Here is a 22,482-nt window from a genome sequence, read left to right on the forward strand (position 1 = left end):
GTGCCATTACTTGACCCTGCCCATTTGGTATATTGTGTGGATTTAGTTCACTGTTCACTGATGCTGCACTTACATGGTTAACAGTCTCTGTACAGAAATGCTTAATGTAATCCTTAATGCCATGAGTCTGCTGCACGTATGTGCTTAAACCAAGATCCAGAAGATCACTCAGATATCTAAATTCTGCCTGTACTGGAAGTCAGACACCCAGGATTAAAATATTCCATTAATAATCCTGAGAACATGCATGCAGGTGCTGTGTTGCTGCAGGGTTATTGCATGGTAAGGAGCCCCGTTTCAGCTCCTGGGCGGTCTGGCAGCTCAGTGACTGCTTTGTGCAGAGGCTTCACAGTGCCCCAGCTGGGTGCCCTTGGGCTCCATCCCTGAGGGAAGCAGTCCCAGTGCCACCTGACAGAACCAAACAGGGGGCAGCACTGGATACAGCACATGGTTCGGCATTCCTGGTGGCTCTCAGTTGGGCAGTGGGATGAGGGGAACAGAATAGTGATAATGTGACCCACTTTTATGGGTTGAACGGTGTTCAATATACGCTTTGTCCAGCAGCACTTTAGTCTCAGTCCTTCAATTCTCAGGAAGGTGTCTTGGCTGCTCCCTCCATCTGTGTGGCAGTGTAGAAGGGAATACAGGATCCCTCAAAGGAGTGTTCAGCTCTGCACTCAACTGATGAGAGCCTCTGTGCTGAAGTGAGGACTCCTGAGCTGTATTTTTCCTGAGGATGCATACAAATTTTGTGTCAAATGTTGTTTTGGTTAAAAAATGGAGACTGACTGCAGCAGGAGTGACAGATGTCATTACAAACAAAGTTATTGTCTGGAAGGTGTCTGCAGGCTGAACAAATATTTGGAGACCAAGAGAAACACAGGTAGCTCTGAATGTGTGTGTGGGAGTGTGAAGGGATCTAGGTAGGGGGAAGAGTTTTTGAGATCGAAGCACACATCTTTTCAAAGAATGCTGTGGCTTACATATTTCTCCCCTATAAACCAGCATGCAAACTGGCTGTGGTTTCCCAGGCTGACCCTTTTAGTTTCATTTGCACAAGAAATCAGAACCCTGGGAGTCAGGGGCAGAGAGGAAGTGGCCTTTTCTGAGAGGAGACTGAGAGGATTGGAGGTGGATGCGAAGAATAGTAGGAGGCTGAGGTACTTCTCAAGTCCCACTCAGAGCAGCTGACAGTTGCCAGAGCTGTAGAAACCACCATATGTAATAACTGCATATGCCAACTAGGTTGGGATTTTTTTTCTAGGTTACTGATTGCTACAAATGCCAACTGTGATTAAGAGTTCAGTATTCTTTACGTAGAAGTTTTGAAAATTTACGTTTTCTTTTCTTATAATGATTAAGGACCAAAAAAGTCTGTTTCATTACTGAAAGAGGAAAAACCAACTCCCCACACTGCTACTAATGTCTTCTAAGCTCCTTAAGCAGAATGGTAAAAACTCACGGTAGATGCCACAAGTTCATGAAAAACACCATTCCACCATTTGGACATATAGTTTTGGTGTTTTGTTTCCAGCAATAGGTAAAAAATTCATTTCCTCTTACTTAGAACTATGGCTTATTTAATCTCCAAATGTCTCTATTGGGCATAATGTTAATCTTTATTATGTTCTGTCTTAGAGCTCTGCTTATTACAAGGCTATTTAAGTGTATGGAAAAGGCTTCCAAACATGAGTTTACATGCATTGCATCCTACCCAGACTTGTTACAGCAGCACTTTGGTCCTCCTAGAGCTTCCTCTGTAAGGCTTTGAACATCCTTGTTCCAATATTAATTTTCTCCTTTGTTCACCCAAATATATATATATATATATACACACACACACACACACACACATTATATATTAATATATATATTTGGGTATATATATATATATATTAAAGAAAAATGAAAAACAACAACAAAAAAAAGCAGCTTGTTGTTGAATATGTGCTTATATTCTGCATAACCTTTAGGTTAATGTGAATTCTTTGCGATTGTTCTAACATCCTTGGGGTGCTGGGAGAGGCTGTGTATGTGAGCACCATCAGGTGTGTGATACAGGAAAAATAATTGGATGTCTTCAAACAGAATGTCAGAGGGCAGTTTTAAAAATTTATTTTATTCCTCCTATTGCTCATAATTAGGAATTCTTACGGGAGACCTTTCAGTTTGCCTGTCCACATAACCCTCCTGTCTCTTTGAAGACTTGCTTCTTTTCCCTTGATAGTGAAGTCTCTCAAGAAAGTAGGAAAGAAAGGAAGGAAGGTGGTGATTTTGAAAGAATGAGGTTTTACGTTATTCCCTAGGGTCTCATCATTCTCTGACAACTTGAAGTTGCAGTGACAGCCGTTCAAGCGAATCCTTGTTTTCCAGGAAAATTCATATTGGTTGTGCACTATTCCACTAACACTAATTACTGATGCTGCAGAAGTTCACGTTCTGTGACTTCTGTGTGCCAGCCACAAGAGAGAAGGAATATTATTACCCTTTTCACCTGCATCTGCATGTTGAAGCGGCAGCATGCAAGCCACTGTGCTCTTTAATATCAACCAAGTGTGACTTTGCACTGTACACGGGACAAATCTATGCACTGGCATGGCTAGCAGTAGTTACATAAATGGCAGCACTGTGTGCTGTTTAACCAGCTTTAAAGGTTTGATCTGTAACTGGGTGATGGATTATCTTTCACTTTACTGGTGACTTTTTCATCTTTTGTACCTTTCGTTGGGGCCAAAATGTTTGTCTTCCTAAAAATCATGCCCTGGGATTTTTCCCTGCTGCTCTTTGCATTGATGCTAACAACATTAGATGAGGCTGTTTTATCTGATCATCATTGAGTTAGTTGTTTTTCACCAAAGAGAGTTTAGAAGTCACTAAACTGAAACTAGCTATCTGGATTCTTCCATGCAAGGAAGTCCTGTCATCTTGATGCAGACAGTTCTGCTGGAGTATGAAATGCATAGTACTGACTTCTGTCTCATTCAGATGACTGCATAAAAATCAGTCCAACACATCCTCACTTCAGTGATTTATTGTACAAATACTTTTCTTCTTTTCAAACCTCATTTTTATGACATAGTTTTGCTAGTAACTTTTTTCCTTCTTATGCAGCCTATACGCACAAATAGATGGACTTGGCATGTTTGTACAGATTGCTTGTTGGTATTCACATTGAATGAATAAAAACTTATTACTTTATACATATATATAGTTATATATGTATTGTTATACTACATGTATACTATATAGTTTATATATAGTACACTTCTGCAGTTCTAGAAGTTCTACATAGTTCTTCACTTTAAAATGAAATATTAAAAGAATTGAATTCCCATCAGTATAAGAATAAATCAAGACATTTCATTATACACTGAAAACTTTTCTGGTTTTTGTGTGGTTGTTTTGGTTGCTTATGTTTTGTTCAAAGCAGACTTTCTCAGTGTTAGTGAAAAATCATAAAATCAAAAGCTTTCCAAGTTTACAGAATAGGCTGAAGATGAGTAGGAAATTAGTTTTGGCAGCATGCTGGGATGAATCAGGAACTAAGATTTTGTTCCTATTTGGTCTTTGGCTCCACTGCTGAGACTGGAAGTCTGATGTTAGCTGCTTAGCATTTTGTTGTTTTCCTGATAACTCATTTTGTTGCACTTACCAAGTAATATTTTTTCCAACCAAATCTGAATTTTTAGTTAAGCCTAAGGCTCTGACACAGATTTTTTTGTATTATCCTTGATCTTATCACTGTAATCCAGTGGCATCTTAATGTGTCTGCCATAGCTTTTAACACACATGCACACAGTATCAGTAGGAGATCAATATCATGCTAACTCAATTCTTACTCTTCAGAAGTTCGACCAGAACTAATAGTGTTTGATCCAACCAGTTGTGCATAGGTACTGAGCTTCTTCAACCTTGTGAAATAGAACTGGCTTGATTTTTTTGATTGTTTGGTGGTCATTTCCCCATTAGCTTTCTTATGTTGCTGTTTTATTTTGTGCAGTAGGATTAATATTTCCCCCCTTCCATTTGCAGACCATCCACCAGTACTGAAGGTTGATGACAGGCAACGGCTTGCTAGAGAAAGGAGAGAAGAACGAGAAAAACAACTAGGTAAGCCCTACTCTATGTCATTTCTATATAAATTTGGGTATTTTTCTTCTTCTTTTTGTGAATTAAACCTTGAATATGTGTCAAGTATTGCTCAATATAATATACGGTGTCACCTGTTCATGAGTACGCATAACATTATTGAAGTGAATTCTTAGGTAAAGATTGCTTGACAAGTAGCTACTGATGGGCAGTATACAGAGTGTGGCAGCAGAAGGACTATCAAATTAGCAAAAAACGAATTGCTATACCTACTGGATATCAAATCCTGAAGATGCTACTCCATCTTGCTTTGACATTCCAGTCATATGGTGCTTCTGGCTTCCTTCTCCACAGACAGTAAAGAAGGGCAGTGCCACTAGCTGACCTCTCTGCTTGGGAAGGATTGAAACTAAGCAGATGTCCTTGTCCTTTGGCTAAATAACTTGTTCCTCCTCACAATCCTAGAAAAACAAAACAAATTAAAAAAAAAAAAATCACAATAACATATGGGATAAATATGGGGGTCAGGTTAGAGGTTCAAAGCTAGAGGTTCGTTTTCATCTTGGTGAAGGTGATGCCAGCAGACTGAGAAGCATGAACTTAATGAGAGAAAAACCTGAATCCACAGCCCCTTCTTGGAAGCCTGAAATGTATAACACTGATATGTTGTGCTGGTAGGGATACTTTATAGGTATAATAGAATTTGCATGGTCTTGCTTATTGCTGCAGGTATTTATACTTTGCCAAAAATGTGATTTACTGTCCATTTGCGTCCACTTTAATTGGACTGCTAGTTATGCTTGAAAATACAGTGAAAGAAGTTTATCTTGTTTTGATGTGTTCAAAATATTTTTCCACTTTTCTTCGAATGGTTTTGCATCTCACAATTGAAAATTTTTTTTTTTTTTTTAACTGAGATGTACACAAATGGAGAAGCTACTTGTGCATAAAATATTGATTATTAATTCTTGTGGGTTTTTTGTTTGTTTTTTCTTATTTATTCAAGAAAAAAATTACTTGTCCCTGGTGTATTTTGGTTCATAAAGCTGAAAAATTAAGCCTTCAATGCTGGCAAACAAATTTAAGTTTATAGGGACAGTATTATTTTGATGTTGCATGTAACAGTTTATATGCAGTGTTTCAAAATATGCTCACAGTGGAAGTGTGGCTGGATTTTTTGTTTGTTTTCCCCACTGTTTGAACACTTCTTCTGCTCTCCTCAAAGCATTTAGGTGTTAAATAGTACTACACACCTTCATTTCTCATTACGTTTGTGAGTTACAGATATTTAACTTTAAACTTCTTAACCAGGGGCAACCCAAAAGATAAATATCCAGTATTTGTTATACACCTGATCTTCCTCTTTGGCATCCTGTGTATGATTAGAAAAACACACAGAATTTAACCAACAAATGTGTACTTCCTCGTGTAAACAGCAAGAGTTGCATCAGGTGAGCCAAGGTCTCAGCTTCAAGCAGGACCCTGTTGTTGCTGGTTAATTGATAGCAGTGTTGTGTTGCATGTTTTACTAGTGCAGTTGCAGAGGTGGGGAATGTAAGTATGTCTCACCCTGCACACACTACTGGATGATGACTGTGCGGCACTAGAAGTCAGAAAGAACCTGAGCATCAGAAATTGAAAATCCTGGGTACTGTTTCAGATGAGTATTATTGTCAATTTCAGTGCTCCTTTAACACAGTGAGATACTCATAGAATGTCTTGGGTTGGAAGGGACAAGTTTAAGAACATCTAGTTCCAATCCCCTGCTATGGGCAGGGACATCTCCCTCTAGATCAGATTGCTCCCATCCAGCCTGACCTTGAATACTTTAAGGGAGGGGGGCATCAACAGCCTCACTGGGTAACCTGTTCCAGGGTCTCACTACCCTAACAATAAAGAATTTATTCCTAATATCTAGTTGAAATCTACTCTCTTCCAGTTTAAAACCATTTCCCCTTTTCCTGTCACTACATGCCTTTATAAAAAAAAGTCCCTCCCCAGCTTTCCTGTAGGCCCCCTTCAGGTATGAGAAGGTTGCTATAAGGTCCCTCCAGAGCCTTCTCTTCTCCAGGCTGAAGAGTCCCGATATCTCAGCCTCTTTGCATAGGGAAGGTGCTCCACCCCTCTGGTCATTTTTGTGACCCTCCTCCAGACCCACTCCAACAGCTCAGTGTCCTTCTTAAGTTGGGGGCCCCAGAACTGTATGTAATATTCCAGGTTGAGGTCTCAGGGGGCAGAGTGGCAGAATCACCACCCTTGACCTTCTGGTCATGCTTCTCTTGGTGCAGCCCAGGATACAGTTGACCTTCTAGACTGCAAGTGTACATTGCTGGAACACAACACCCCCAAATCCTTCTCCTCAAGGCTGCGCTCAAGCCATTCTCCACTCAATCTGCACCTGTACTTCCTTAATGAGAGCAAAGTTCTCATAGTCTGAAGGCAGCTTTCTCTGGGCCAGAGAGGTCTTTGGGTCCTGGGGAATTGGCTCCATTATCTCAAAGCCTGTTCAAGATGCAGATTGATTTTCATTACCTGCCTATCATGCATTATTAACCAACTCAGGCTATCCTGATACATAATTTCTTATGCTGTATGAGAAAAATAAACAGGGACAGAAATTAGTCACTACACTTAGTGCACTGACTTAATGGTGCTGAAGGCAAATATATATAGAAAAGTTACTTGTCAAGATCTTATGTTCTTAGTCATCCTTACAAGTAATAACACTCAAGAGTTCACATAGCAACTTGGGTTTGACTGCTCTTTGCATTCTTTCCTTAGCAGTGCATCTAATGTGAGCTAGGAGCATCTCCAGGAAAGCCACAGAGTAAGGAAAGAGGATGAAGAGTTATTTAGAGCTCCAGAGAAGCTCTGGCTATACTTTAAAATGTCCACTTTTTCTGTTAATGTGTACTAGTGTGCGCAGGGATCAGCCTCTCAGAAGAACTGCTATTGGATTTTTCTTTCCAGCAGTAGTGTCGGAAATAAATAGGTGCTGAGACCTTTCCCCAAACCTGTTACCCTAAGTTTAGTTGGTGTTGTGTCTATGTTCGATCCTGTGTCATAGAATCATAGAGTCATCAAGGTTGGAAAAGACCTCCAAGATCACCCAGTCCAGCCATCCAACCATCACCAGTATTTCCCACTAAACAATGTTTCTGAGTACAGTATCTATGTATTTCTTCAATACCTGCAGGGACAGAGATGCCACTACCTCCCTGGGCAACTCGTTCCGTTGCCTGGTATAAAATAGAAATTTTTAACAGCAATATTTTAAGTGGCATTTCTTGAGAAAACAAAGTCTTTATTCCTGTTTTGTAGATTCTGTAATTTCATAAAACTGTATTGTGACTCCAGCTAGAATTATACTTCTTTTTCTGACCTGGAGAGCTCTTATGTATTGCCATCTAGGTTTTACTTATATTAACATCCTTTCTCAGCAACATGTTTTAACTATGTACAAGCCATGCATGAATTGATAGAGATGTTTTATTAGGTGTGTGTGTGTTTTTCTAGAAAACTAAAGACTAAATCTTTGGTTCTGGCTTTGCTAAGGATGTAACATGACGTAATGTTTGCTTATTCCTAAAAACCTGCTTCTGGGATTGAGATTTGTGGGATTCGTAGGCTTAGACTCTCCAGTATCCAGAGCAAATGGATGTTACCTATCCAATTTAGTGAAACTGCCATAAATGATGCTTCCATATCTTGAATTATTATTATTACTTTTTTTTTTTTTTAAGGTTGTTCATTGTATTGTGACAACAGTTCTGCTGTAGTGCAGAGAGGTATACTTTTCCTTCCTGAACCCTGATTTCCCAGCTATTGACAAATAAACATCTGTTGCTGGAATGATGTCCCTTCTGATGAGAAACATTTCCTTTTGTGTGACATTACAGCTATGTGAAAGCAGTAGGGTTTTTAAAAATTAATTGATGTAGAAACTTTCATTTCTAAAAGGGAGAGTTCTGCATGTCCCCGTGATGTGCGTCTTCGTGTGTCCTTGCATGAAGAATTAGCTAAAACTAACAAGAAAATTGAAAGTTGTGTTGTGCTTTCATCTGTGTATTTGTCTGCTAATGGAGCTGTCTCTTGAGATTTATGTCGTAGTATGGAAAAGTAGTGGATTTTACAATAGAGTGCAAGCTTCATTTTTATTCAGTGCAGAATCTAGATAATCAGTCACTCATGTCATGTGAACCAAAGCAAAGAAACATCAACGCTGTCCATGTTAAATAAATATCAAGTTGCATAATGTTGTTATATAACTGTGGGTCTTGCTGAAATTAGTAGAGTTGGATTTTATTAATTCTGGGACATTTGCCTCACAGCAGTAAATCAAATGCAGGCAGGGTGTTTTATTTCTATAGAATTAGAAGTGGGATTTAAACTTAATTCATCTTTTTTTTATTCAGGGGATCTGCCAGGTTTAGCAAAGCCGCCCTAGTATGCAGAAGTTGAGACTTTGTCATGCATCAAGAGAAATTCTTCCCCAAAACAGAGTATTGGCTTCTGTCAAATGATGGCAGAGATCTTGGGAAGTTTGCTTTATACTTTGAGTACCTTGAACAGGAGGAAGGTGCATTATTTATCTTCTGATGAAAATTAACTTTTTCACACCCTTCTGTTTGTAACACATGGAGTACCAGTCTAACAGCTAGTTTCTTTATCAAGACTTTTAACTTCTCCTGCTTCTGCTTTCTCTCTACCTCAATTATTTTTTTCTAGCTTTGCTATACTGTATATGTGGCTTTCACTGTTCTGTAATGGGTTGGTGTGTTCAACAGTTGTATTTCCTTGTGTCTGGCAGTGGTATTTTAGCAGTGTTATTTTACTTACTGCACCGGAGTGCCTGAGTACCTCTTTTTCTTTTTAATGAGAGTTAAGAGAATAGAAAAGATGAGTGCCGCAGTTTTTGTTGTCCACAAATGTGTAGTGGCACTAGCATTATCTGAGGGTCATGTTATGCTACCTAATCAATAAGAATAAACAGGCTACTAAATAAATGCTCCTTTCACCTTAGTATATTCTTGTTCAGTTCTGGAACTTTCACAAGAAAATGTGGAAAGCACACAGAGAGATAGAAATATCAGCTGAAATAGCATCCATCCAGAATAAAGAATTCTTATTTACTTTCTTTTTCTTTTCATTTCTTCTTCAGATGTCAACCTTAAACTTCCAAAAGTTGAATGCTTTGGCTTTTTCTATATGTGACTCGTATTTTCCATTACTAACAAGCTGCATTGATTTTTTGGTTTCCTTTCAGCTTTATTTTCTCCTAGCCTTGTTTTCTAATGTGGGCAGAAAAGAAGCATGGCTGCAAAGCAATTACTTCAATTATTTTAATCTCCTGACCATACCTAATATTTGTTGATAGGCACATACCTTTAAAAGATTGTTCAGATAATCTTTACTTGATTCTATTCTATAAATAATTCTTCCAGTACCCATGTTTTCTTTCTCTGTTTCTGCTCTCACTCTGTCCAATAGAGTCTGTTAATTAAACATCTATTCTTTAAAGCACAATTATTGCATCTCTGTGAGATGCTCTTGGGTCTTGGCAGAGGGGCAGTGGAAGGTAAGGGTGTTAGCTGTCAGATGGGGCTGTTCTTGGAGCAGAGTGATGCTGTCATGCTTGTCTTAGCTCCAGCTTGACACAATGCCTTCTTTTCTTTGAGCCCACACGTCAGGCTGACTGGCTGTGCTTGGCACTCTTGGCTGTGTGTGAAGCTTGCCAGGGCTGTTTGTGACGAAAATCATAGTAGAGGGCCTGGACAGAGAAGAAAAGCTTAATACAAGTTGGTGCTTTTTCTACAGAGGGCCTTCAACCCTAACACTGCCACACTGACTACATCTGCATTGGCAAACTGAACAGTGCTCAGGAACATTCTTCACTACTAAAACTTAGTTGTTCTTTTGTTCTTACTGTTGAACTGTTACAATGGTTCCTGGCAAGGTTTTGGATCCAGACAACTTTTTTCTAACTGATTCCCAGGCAAGGTTTAGGAATTGGCAGGGAAAGCCCCTAGACTTTTCCTAATGTGTTTGAGTACTGTCACTGTTTTTGGAAGGTGAACATCTAGTGGTGTGGATGAAACTTAGTTGATGCTAGTTTGTCTCTGGGCACATTTCTTAACCTAGATCTCATTCTCAAAAACTGAAAAGAAAATAAAGATGCTTTTATCCAAGGAAAGTAACTGGGATTTTGAATTTGTTTTAATTCTGGTAGCTTTGAATAGTGCAAAGAAAACTTTTACTTTCCAGTATCTCCAGTCCCTGAGCCACAAGCAAACTTCTTTAAAGACTTGTGTCTGTGCATATGTTATCTGCATTAATCCTGATTAGTTGCTGGCCTTTTTTTTCTGCAATTACAGTCCCAACAAGGACACATGGCTGGTGTAGTTTCTGGCATGGAGAACAAAACATGGTAAACGTGGCATCCCAGTTAACTTCTCACTTAAGGAAATATGGTATTAATCTTAGGTTTTAGAATATGCCTGAGTTTCATTTTGGCTACATCTGCTGAATTCTTAATGCTGACAATGTATTTGCTTTAAAACAATATTTTAAAAATCACATCACAATTTGTGTTCTTCCGTGTGAAAATGATCGTTGGTACAATTTCACATTAGTAAAAATTATGCATTTATTCTGTTGGTGAATTCTTTCTGGTTTATTCTGCACTTTGATAGAGTGTGGACAGAACTTTATCCAACATTTCCATGATCAGAAGCCCCACAGAAACTAAGGATCAGTGACATCAGCATCTGAGTCATTTTGAGGTGTCCTCAGAGGACTCAATAGTGCCAGAGGGGTTTATAAGACCAAATAAATAAATAAATAAATAAATAAAAGAAAAAAGAAAGTATTTAAGGAAGATTAGTTTAAAAATTGCTGTATGCATGTCCCTCAGAGCATGGCTAATGGGGAGATGTCAGCTAGGAGAATCTGACATTAACTTCAGCTGTAATTACAGTTCTGAAGTTCACCTTTTAATTCATTCAGTCAGCCATTTTTGTGGAGTGCAGGAACATTCGTTTTTTTGGGTATGGTTAAAGCAACACTGATCCGTTTTTCTGCTAATGCAGCAAGGAGGAGATCAGGCTTAGTGTGGAGCTGGCAGTGAGGAGAGGTGAAGCAGTGGTCAAAGGAGAAAGCTATTGCTGAGGTCAGTATTGTAAAGTCAGAGAAGATAGAGGCTGGAAAGACTGAGAAAGATTGAGCTCTCAGCTCAGGTAAACTGTCCGCCCAATGTGATCACAGAGTGCAGACTGAGAAAAGAGAGAGCTAGACTGAGAAGCCCTAATAAATCACAGAATCACAGAATCATCAAGGTTGGAAAAGACCTAGAAGATCATCTAGTCCAACTATTACCAATACTTCCCAGCTAAATCATATTCATCAGCACCACATCCAAGCGTTTCTTGAACACTCCCATGGTCAGTGACTCCACCACCTCCCTGGGCAGTGCATTCCAATGCCATAAAGGCTTTAACAACAAGAAAAAGAGCAATGGTGAGAGACAGCAGAAGAGGATCTTTCCTTGCTTCATGTGGATAAACAACAAAGGGAAAAGGAAAGCTTTGTCACACTGTGTGTGTTCCTCTTTCCTGCCCAGCAGCCCCTCTGCTCACCTGAGGCCTCCTGTGATGGTGGTACTGAGTAAGCCCCTTCAACAGCATATCTGCCTTCCTGTCTGCCCCAGCCAACCTGCACCAGCCACAATTAAAACTGTTGGAAGGAAAAAGGCATGGACAAAATTCGGCTTTAACCAGATTGGTCCTTGTTTCACCCAATCCTCTATTTTGTGAGCAACATACCATGAGCAACATCATCAGAGTTGAGTTGCTGTCTTTGAAGTACAAGGTTATAATGATTGGCTCTTTTTCCAAGCATTTTCAAGCATAAATTTTGTAAATTTAAGAAATAGTGTTTCAGACTAAGGAAAAAAAAGACCTTGATTAGAACTTCTGAAATGCTGTTCAGAGCGCATTAAACTCATTAAATCTCATCTTTAGTCTGACTTCTTTGGTTGTTAATATTTTCTTCAGGTGACCTGCTGGTACAGCTGACAATCCAACCACTACTGCTGTCACCCCAGTCTAAAGATGTTTTGATCATTAAAGTTATATAGTAGTAATAGAGTTTTATGTTTCTTACTGTGAAAGAATACAGAGAATTAGCGTGGTTTGTACACATACATCTGACTTGAATGTTTACATAATTTAAACTAATGCAAAATAGTTTTGTTTACATATTTTAAACTAATGAAAAATAGTTTATTTCACATGGAAACTGTATAATCAAAGAATGTAACCATTACTGGTGGCAGTTCACAGTAATTATACTGAGATTGAATGGCATGAGTGTGTGACCAGGCTCTGTGAAGTTTTAACACATGAAGAGAGAGGAAATTATGGATGTCTTAAGAATATGAGTTTAGATTTTTCAATTTAGTTTGATTATCCAATCTGTATTGAAGTCTTCATCGCATATAGCGTGTTAATACTTTTGTTTCTGATTTTTTTCTTAGCTGCAAGAGAAACTGTCTGGTTAGAAAGGGAAGAGAGAGCACGACAGCATTATGAAAAACACCTAGAGGAGCGCAAAAAGAAGCTAGAAGAACAAAGATTAAAAGAAGAGAGAAGGCGGGCTGCTGTAGAAGAAAAGCGAAGGCAGAGACTAGAAGAAGATAAGGTAAAAAGAAATGTCATGAAAATACTTCTCAGCTTGCTTTTTCTGTAAGATATGGTACTGCCAGACCTCTTCCTTTAAACTTGTCAGCAGAGATGTAACGTGAGCCTTGGTCAATATGAGAGTGCACACAGAAGATTTTGTGCCGTAGTCACGTTTGTTTTAAAGTGCCCTGTGAGAGTCTGTTGCAGTTAAGTTGAGCATATCTAGGTTATAGTATGTGACACTAACCAACCTTGAACAGAAAAATAGAAATTGTATGGCTTCTGTATGTCTGTAAGCTAATTTTTAGCTGTTCATTTTAAGGGTAGCTAAGTATTAGTTGCTTTCTAACAAAACCTTCAAGACAGTGTGTACAGGAAAGATGCTACTCGCTGATTTGTCTCAGTTGTGCTGAGAACTCCCCTTCTTCCTAGGTAAGTCAGCTCATCATTGCATTTTTTTGTTCATTCTCTCTCACTATCCTAGTGAAAGAATAGGTGGGAGATTCAAAGTGGGAAGTAGCCCTGGCGTGTGTTTGTTCAGTGGTTGCCATAATGGGACACTGTTTTTTTCCTCTGCAGTTCTGCATAAGTCTGCAATACACCTTACTTTGTCAAAATTAGTGCTAATAGCTCAATTTATTTATGGCTTAGTTATTGCTTAATCCAGTTGTAGAGTTAGAATGAGTTGTCTGAGTGTGTATCTTTATTAGGCAGCATTTAAGCCTGGGTGCAACTCAAAGAAGCCTGGTAGGCTTTGTCCGTGGGGAGGGTAGCAGTGCTGGAGAGGATTCATGTTAAAAACCTGGTAGTATCCAAATGTATTATCCTGTTGTACTTAAGGAACGACATGAAGCTGTTGTACGTCGCACAATTGAAAGAAGCCAGAAGCCAAAACAAAAGCAAAACAGGTGGTCCTGGGGAGGAGCGCTACATAGCCGCATTAATAACACAGGTAAAGAGGGAGGCCTGGTTTGCTAGCCAGTGTCCCTGCCCTGTCAGTTAACTGGAATTTACTTTCCTTCCGTTACAAAGAAAGATGATTGGGTATACGGTGGTTTAAATTCTCTGCTCTTTATCTTATTATTGCTAGCAATGGCGTGTTTCTGACCTTCTTGTAACAAGAAGAAATCTGAACAAAAGTGAAAACTTGTTTCGGGATTTGACTAATTCTGCATTTCTATTTTGCTACAGCTTCTCGCTTCTGCTGCTTTGTTATTGTTCGTATGTGTATGTGTTTGTGTGCTTGTGATAGGTCGGTTTTGTGATGTGAGCTACTGTGTGCAAATGTTAAATATTGTGGCTCAAAAAATAGTTCTGGTGGAAGTGACTAATTACCAAGAGTAAAACAGAAAGAAGCAAATTGATTATTTGTAATAAACTATCTGNCCCCCCCCCCCCCCCCCCCCCCCCCCCCTTTTTTTTTCCCCTTGAAAAAGCTTAGATGGGCAAATTAATTTAATTTTTGCTGTATAATCTTCTCCTAAATTGTCTTTTCTAACTGAATCTGACAGTTATTATTTGGTGTGTGCCCTGTTAAATGGGACTGAAGTTCAAAAAAGAGAACTTGTTCTATATTTCTTTCACCAGAAAAGTGGTACTTAAAAAGAATGCTGCTCTTTCTACTCTAACAAATGCTTTTAATTGCGTACAGGCTTTTGTCAAGAAGGGGGAAAAATGTTAAGAATGATCTGAAATGTAATTCATCCCACATTAGTTCAATGAATAGTTATCTTTCATAAAATCATAGAAGTTGTTTTTTATTCATTCATTTATTTATTTTAATTAGGTCTGTATAACTTGATTTTTATTTCCTTTACTGTTAAAAGTCATTGTCTTGCATTCTGTCCCTAGGTTATTTTTTTGAATCATCATTCACCTTTCTCGATTTAGCAGGCCTGGAGCACCATTTCAGATCTCTGGGTGGTGCTAGAAAACCTGGTATATCATCACTGTACTTTGTTGATTCCTTTAGCCATAGCTAGTTCTCAGGAAATGAGATCATCAGTAAATAAACCACCCTCATGTAGTTGCGGTGCATGCTTAACATCATGCTCATAGTTTAGAACTGTTCTTAGTCCCAGATTTTGTTGTTGTTATTTATTTTTAATATGGAGAGTTATTACTAGCTGACTCCAAAGATCTGGCACAATTCCCTAAAATTAAATGCAATATTCTGTCTACTGGAATTCAAGGAGATGTAATTTGAATCTTTTGATCTCTTTCTAAAATGCTTTTGCTGGACTACACATGCACATCACTCACATCTATTTTTCACGTGAAGGCAGATACGTGGTGAATTTGTTGCTCAGATTCTAATAACAAAGAAACCAGCAGTCTTCTAGGTCACAGATTGCATTTGGCCTATTTTACATTTGTAAGTTTCGTATTGCCGATGCTTGCACATAAATCTTCATGCTGAGTTTCATTCATTTGAATAATATTCACGGAATGAAGAGAAGTACTGGCGTGCCATGTCAAATGCAAGAGGCATTATCATGTTCTCATTTGTCATCTTCGAGAAGTTGTTTTACGCATGTTCTTTAAGCCAAAAGTAGAATTTTTGTTTTGCTGTAGTGAGACACTGTGTATCCTCTTGTGTATCCTGTAGTGAGATACTGTTCTGACCAAGATCTATTTAAGGGGAAGCCCGAGTATCCTGTCTCCCGTTCTGAACAGCAAATAATCTTTCAGCAGCTGCATCCTCAATGTTATCAGTGTCCTGGTCTTTTATCTGCTTCCAGAACAGCATGTGGACTTACCTGTGGACATGGAGAATATGAATCAGCAGAGCATTAAGCATCTGCTAAAGCACAGTTAAACTCTTTGCTAACTAGCACTGAATTTGCAGTACATGCTCAAAGTGTAATGGGCTCTTCCACTATCTTCTGATTGTCAGATTTCCAAATAGAATTTACACTGAAGGATAGACAGTTGATACACTTAGCTTTTTTTGTTAGTTTGATTTTTGAGATAGAAGACAAAGCATACAGCTGGCTGTCCTGCTTGTTCTTCCTCTTCTGCCATTGCTAGCAACATTCCCATGGCGTACGTGTGCACACAGTATATATGATCTGTATCATATCATCACTTCTCAGTAGGGTGCACATGGTGACTGCAGCAGTTGCACAGGAAAATGCTATAATGCTGTTCTAAAATCCATAAAGCCTAGAAGCAAAATAAATCCGTTCAGTATTATATATATGTATATATATACCAAACATGTTTGACAAGTAGACTGCGGTCTTCCACAAAGACTCATTTTCTTTATCTGTTAAGCTGTGTGCGGTTTGGATTGACTAACTGCAACTTCATTCACAGCAGGGGGAGGATAACTCTGTGATGGGAAATTTAGCACTTTCACAGAGATGAGGACATTCTAATTATCTCTTCTGTGCTTACTCTTGCTCTCCATGTGTACCAGCCTTCTCTTAATCTGTTGGGATTTTGTTAACACAGTGCTGACCTCCTGCCTGACAGTGCCCTGTCAAATGTCACCTTTGATTCAGGTTTTAAGGGCTTTTACTTGAGTGATTTCACATTTCCAAGCATGCCATCCTTTCCCCAAAGCTTCTATTGTGAGTCAGGTGTCACATCTTTTTCAGAGAACATTGAAAGCAACATGGAAATACCATCCTGGCTACCAGTATCTGATTCAAATTTTCTGTTGAAGTCCTTGGGTTGCAACCTGATTGAATGATAATCAGTGAACAGAATATTTTAACATTTGAAATTTGGATTGAACGGTTTTGTGCCCAGTCTTTGAGTCATCTGTACAATGTCTGCTGAGAAATCCGTTCTATTTTGAAAGTTCTTGTGGTAGAGCAGGAATGACCTAGTCATGTTTTCCTCCTCCCACTAGTGAGCTAGAAACTGGCATTACTGCATGTGGGCTGTCAATTAGCATTATCTCCATTTGTTTTAGATCCAGACAGGCGGTCTGTTTCAACAATGAACCTTTCGAAACATGTTGATCCAGTCATTAACAAGCGGCTCTCCTCCTCATCTGCAACATTACTAAATTCTTCAGACAGAGGTACAGTTCCAAAGAGGAAAAAAAAAAAAAAAGAACAAGAAAGAAAATGTTCTATATTAATGTATGGCTTTGCACATAAAACAAGTGTCTGAAGTCATTTTCTGTACTTTATCTAAATGGAGTGAAAATCTCCAAATGTGAAAAGTAAATGGTTGAACATTTCTTTTTCCTGTGAGAAGAAATATGTATTTCTTGTTTTTAAAACAAGAGAGCTTACCTAAACGATCTTACTTCAGCAAATGATAAAAGTGGTGCTTCTGTCAGGTTTTTAGTAAATGAGGTACAACAATTGAAAGAATACATCTCTCCATGCTGCATGCAATTGTTTGTGACCTTTTATTTATGTTATGCCATTCTGTCATTATTTTGCTTTTGTTTTATTTTGGTAGTCGTTCTTGAATATCTGAATACATGTTGCATGAAGCTTCCAAGCAGTTATTTTGCTACCATTTCTGATTATTTTTAATGACGGTTTATGGGTATTTTTCATGTGGTGTCTGTTTATTGACTTTTTGAGTCCAGTTACTTTTCAAAGATTGCTTTATTATTTCAATGTATGTTTTCCATGTTTACAACTCTGCACAACTGATAAACAATCAGGCTTCTGTGAGTCAATGTAGCTGAATTGCTGCTTCTGTTTTGAGGATTTATGGGGTAGAAGCATTGAGCCAAAGGGAGTGTGATAAAAGAATGTCTCTTGTATAACTTGTGCAAAGAACTTTACAGAAAAATACTTGGGAAGGACTTTTTGTCCTATTGAGAAGCTGTGCCCCTTTTCAGTCCAAAGAAGTGTCTATTTTCAGAAACAATTTTTAGAGAGAATCTTTAGTTGTATTGCAGAAATGGTTGAGTTGACATCATTATGTGTGTGTTTTAAGTGCCATGTTTTATGTGCATGCTTGGATGCCTGTTTCTGGTTGCTCTCACCATATTAATGCTTATAGGTTAACAAAGTTATGAGGTCTGGTAACTTGTGAAACATAGTGTTATCTTAGGGCACAATTTTATTCTAGAAATCCAGTTATTTTTTACTCTAAAAGTTGAAACCCCAACAGTTTTATTTTGTTCCTCTGAGGATTGTACATATCTATATTTTTTTCCAGTTGATGACTGTTCCTTGCCAGGGATGATTCTCTGAGGAAGAAAGGGATTAAATATGAAGGATAGTCTCTTGTAGAATATAGCTCAAGTTGTAATGTTTTTTACTACCTATAACAAATTCTGCACAAGATAGACTGAGAACTAGGCAGTATAATGGTGGGTGAAGGGAAGGAATAGGTAAGTGGGGGCCATATTTCATAAACTTTAAATGCCAAGGCATTCCTTCTTTGGCATCTTCATTAAAACCAGTACAGAAGTCCTCAGAAGTCTCTTATATAATGCAGTCAGTAGAAGACATAAAAGAAACTGAAATGGTGTAAATGTCCTTTTTCTTGTGCAGTCATATACCCAAATCTAGTTGAGCACATAACTGGAGAAGTGCAGCTCACCTCTCCAGTGGTCTCAACAACTTAAGGCAAGTGCTTAAGGAAGTCATCTGCTTCTCTGCTCCTTTTTTTGCCTTCCAGGGAGCACCCGGTTGTGTTTTGCCTGTAACACATACACCTACCTACAAAACAAGGAAGCGGAGATGAGGATGATAAGCTTACCCTAAGTGGCTTATAGCTGTCATCAAGAACATGCCTTCTGTTAAGCAGTGCTTATTTTTAATTTTTTTTTGCCATTTGAAGGACAAGATTTATTATGGCCTGACCAAAGGTGGAAGTTTTCATTAATGGTTTGCCTAGTTAATTTATTTTGAACTTCACTACTGCTACATAGCTCTTTATCATGATTTTACAGTGAGGCAGCTAGAACAGGCTTTTCATTGTGTTCTGATAGGAGTGGTCTGAGTAGTCCAAACTTTGTAACAGAATATGAACAAATACATTCAATTGGAGAAAGTTTCTGTTGATCTATAAATTCTGGTAATGGTGCTCTCTAAGAAAAACTTAGCAATTGGATAGTACTGTAGGTAAGGTATGGCTTTCTTAGTTTTGAAAAAACAGAACTTGTACTGTAGTTGTGTTCTTCCTCCTCTCTGTAGTGAAAGTTTTTTCTCTAGAGAGGTGATGGTCTTGATCACTACATCACCTTTGTCTGCCACCTTTCTAGAAGTTCAAGGGCTGCTGAAAGAGAATCTAAAGACACAAGTTATTTCCCATCTATTTAACTGCATTTTTGTGTCTCTCTGACAAACACCACATATTAGTAAGAGTCCTTCCTTTGTGTTCCTCATCAGAAGACCTGTTAAATCCCTGCCTCCCATCTGTTGCTAGTACTTATCAGATGCTGCTATTTGCTTACTTGCTTTGTATTCTGCTGCTACTATGATAACTTCCTAGTGTTCAGTTGGTGTATGCTGAAGGTAAATATAGATGATTATGATCAATTCACTGTTGCCAGCTCCATGGCACTGGAAGAAGAAGTCAAACCCTTCCTCATCACAACCTCCCTCCAGGAAGTTATAGAGTGCAATTAAGGTCTCCTCTGAGCCTCCTCCAGACTGAACAATCCCAGCTCCCTGAGCTGCTCCTCATAAGACTTGTGCTCCAGACCCCTCACAAGTTTTGTTGCCCTTCTCTGGACACTCTCCAGGGCCTCAATGTCTTTCTTGCAGTGAGGGGCCCAAAACTGAACACAATACATGAGGTGCGGCCTCACCAGTGCTGAGTACAGAGGGATGATCATCTCTCTGCTCCTGCTGGCCACACTATTTCTAATGCTGGTCAGGATGGCATTGGCCCTCTTGGCCACCTTTGCACACTGTTGGCACATGCTCAGCCAAGCATCAACCAGCATGCCCAGGTCCCTTTCCTCTCTGCAGTCATCCAACCACTCAACCCCAAGCCTATAGCATTGCATAGGGTTGTTGTGGCCAAAGTGCAGGACCTGGCATTTAACCTTGTTGAACCTCATCCCATTCACCCCAGCCCAGTGATCCAGCCTATCCAGATCCCTCTGAAGGACGTCCCTACCCTCAGGCAGATCAACACCACCTCCCATCTTGGTGTCATCAGCAAACTTACTGAGGGTACACTCAATCCCCTCATCCACGTCATTAGTAAAGATATTAAACAAGATGGGCCCCAGTACCAACCCCTGGGGGACACCACTTGTAACGGGTCGCCAACTGGACTTCGTTAAGTCTGTTGACTCCTGACTGCAAACTCTGTTTGCAGCTGGCCCACAGGACCAGATTACATCATGACATTTACTTACCATTTCTTTGCAGCTATACAGATGAATTCCAAGAAACTCTTAGTATGCATAGTAGTGCTATTGGCCTAAAATTTCAGGGGATCATTTTCTAAGGCGTGGAGCCAATTTCCATGCAGTACTGGTTTTCTTCTGATAAGTTGTATGGACTTTGTGTTAAAATATGGCAGAAGAGTTTCTCCAGACTCAACATCTAGTAAAGGATGAGACCACAAAAAAAAGAATTTGCTGCCTTGCAGCAGTAGATTTAAAATATGATGATACTGAGCACAGTGCCCAGAGAAGAAGCAGATTTTCACCACTAATGAATCCAGTTTAATGGTAGTCCTATAACTTGTTCTTCCTTGTTAAGTTGCAACTCATTGCTGTAATGATAATGTGTATGCTGCAATGAAGATCTCTTTAGGGTATTTTGTGTCCCTGTATAATCTGTACCAACAGGGAATGGAGCTATTAATCACAAAGGGCTCTGGCAGTATTGTATTATGTAAGGACTCTTATCCAGAAGGCCTGCTGTGTTTTAGAGCACTATATTTCTATATTAATGATGCTTATTGAATTAGCAGAATTTAGGTGAGCAGTTTGAGAACTGAAAAAGAAAAGAAGCACTGAGAGCAGATTAGGCCGTTATATTCTCATAGAATGAGACTGAGAACAGCCTCCACTTTCACGGGTCTCATTGTGGAGTAGATTAAAGGTTTATGGCTTTTAGAAGAGATCTCTGCCTTTAAAAATGCAAATTAGCCTGTAGTTTATCAGGGCAGGTCATGCTGATGAATGTTTTGGAGACTGTGCCTCATTTAAACAAACAAACAAAGAAACAAACAAAAAACCTCAATCAAGTTGCAGTTTTCTGGCCAGTGACACTAAACTAAGGCCAATGAATGCTGGGGTGTAAAACAACCTAATTTCTCTTGCAACATGGAGATTTTTGCTATGGCCTGAGTTTACTATAATGAACTATTTCAGTGTTTTGTTTTGTGGTTCTCCTAATAATACTATTTGTTGCACCATACTGTCAAAGAGCCATCTGGTACAAATGAACAATAACATACAGGACTTCTTTGGATACTCCTTAGCCATAATCAATAATTAAATAGTGTTATATTAAAAAATAACATTGTATTAAAAATACTAAAGAAAAGATGTGAGTCAAAACAAATACACTGATAAACTAAATTTGCATTATGCAGTTCTGAGAGAAGAAATTGTGAGTGACTGAAGCCAGATCAGCATGTATAACGTGATTTCAGAACATACTGATAATGTTGAATGTTGGATCTTACTACTGCAGTAAATAGAAAACTATCATTAATGATGGTTTTTGGCAGAATTAAATACGCTCTGTATTCTGAGGCACCATGTATAACAAAGACAACTGTAGCTGCTGCGCCTGGTATCTGCAGCTCAGGAGCACTGTATCCCTTTGTGATGCTTTGACAAGGCCTCTTTCTATGACGCAAATCTGTATAGTAGTAAGCAGACCTCTTTGTCTTTTTTTCTATTTAGGCTAGCAGACTGCAGATGGTGTTTTAGTAATTGATCTTTTGAATATACCCGTATACCTGGTATGTAGAAGGATTTTGAGACACAAATACTTCTAAGTCTATATGAAGAAGTGGCAACTGCTCTCCTTGTACAGAGGTTATCCTGCCATCCATAATAGTAGGTCATATGGGATCTGTGCAAAATATCAACATTAACCTTGATAACAATTTAGCATAATGCCACAGTCAGTAGCACAGTATTTCCATGGTGTGTAGTTGTGAGGTTGTAATACTAACGCTTCTGCAACATGTGGTCATTTGCACACTGTCTGACCTAACGTCTTGCTTGTATGATGCACGTTCAGCTCGCCGTCTGCAGCTCAGTCCATGGGAGAGCAGCATCGTTAGCAGGCTCCTGACGCCCACGCACTCATTCCTGGCAAGAAGTAAAAGCACAGCTGCATTGTCTGGAGATGCAGGTAAACCTATAAGAGCAGAGACTTCATGTCTCAGCCACGTATATTTCCAGGTTCCCTTCGGGATGTTGTGAAGTTACAGATGTAATTATGCGTCTACAGTAGCATCCCAGACCTGGGGTACATTGTATGACAGCTTGAAAGCTTTTGCTATGTTTGTTCACTCTGCCTCTTTCTTCCTCACTTTTCTCTTAACTGTCTTTGGCCTCTTCATCATTGTAACAAGGGAATACAGCACATATAGGGCAACAATGTCACGCTGTTGGCTGCTGCTGAAGGGGATGCCCACTATGCTGTAAGGAACTGATTCAGCACATCCACACTGTGAGCTGTTTGCTGCAAACAGTGCCGTTCTACACTAGAGCACTTCCCACATGGAACACATTGGACATGCTAGAGTGATAGGTCCTGGCTGCAGTAGATTTAATAGCATGTAAAGTTAATTGTGCAGGTTTAGCAAG

At 39.1% G+C, this 22,482-nt stretch overlaps 1 protein-coding gene across 12 annotated transcripts in view; it reads left to right on the forward strand.

Moving 5' to 3' along the window:
- MAP7 (microtubule associated protein 7) overlaps positions 1-22,482 on the forward strand; it is a 101,357-nt gene that overhangs the window by 56,781 nt on the left and 22,094 nt on the right. For 8 of the 12 annotated variants that reach the window (XM_032443632.1, XM_032443628.1, XM_032443629.1 and 5 more), the window contains 6 exons: positions 4,033-4,110; positions 12,623-12,786; positions 13,608-13,719; positions 14,619-14,705; positions 16,690-16,800; positions 21,911-22,024. In XM_032443632.1, coding sequence (XP_032299523.1) covers positions 4,033-4,110; positions 12,623-12,786; positions 13,608-13,719; positions 14,619-14,705; positions 16,690-16,800; positions 21,911-22,024 — 666 coding nt within the window. The remainder of the gene's footprint in view (positions 1-4,032; positions 4,111-12,622; positions 12,787-13,607; positions 13,720-14,618; positions 14,706-16,689; positions 16,801-21,910; positions 22,025-22,482) is intronic. The other 4 variants (XM_015858372.2, XM_015858377.2, XM_015858376.2 and 1 more) reach the window with 2 other exon arrangements.

The sequence above is a fragment of the Coturnix japonica genome, chromosome 3, assembly GCF_001577835.2.
Source record: "Coturnix japonica isolate 7356 chromosome 3, Coturnix japonica 2.1, whole genome shotgun sequence".
In the NCBI taxonomy this organism is placed as follows: domain Eukaryota; kingdom Metazoa; phylum Chordata; class Aves; order Galliformes; family Phasianidae; genus Coturnix; species Coturnix japonica.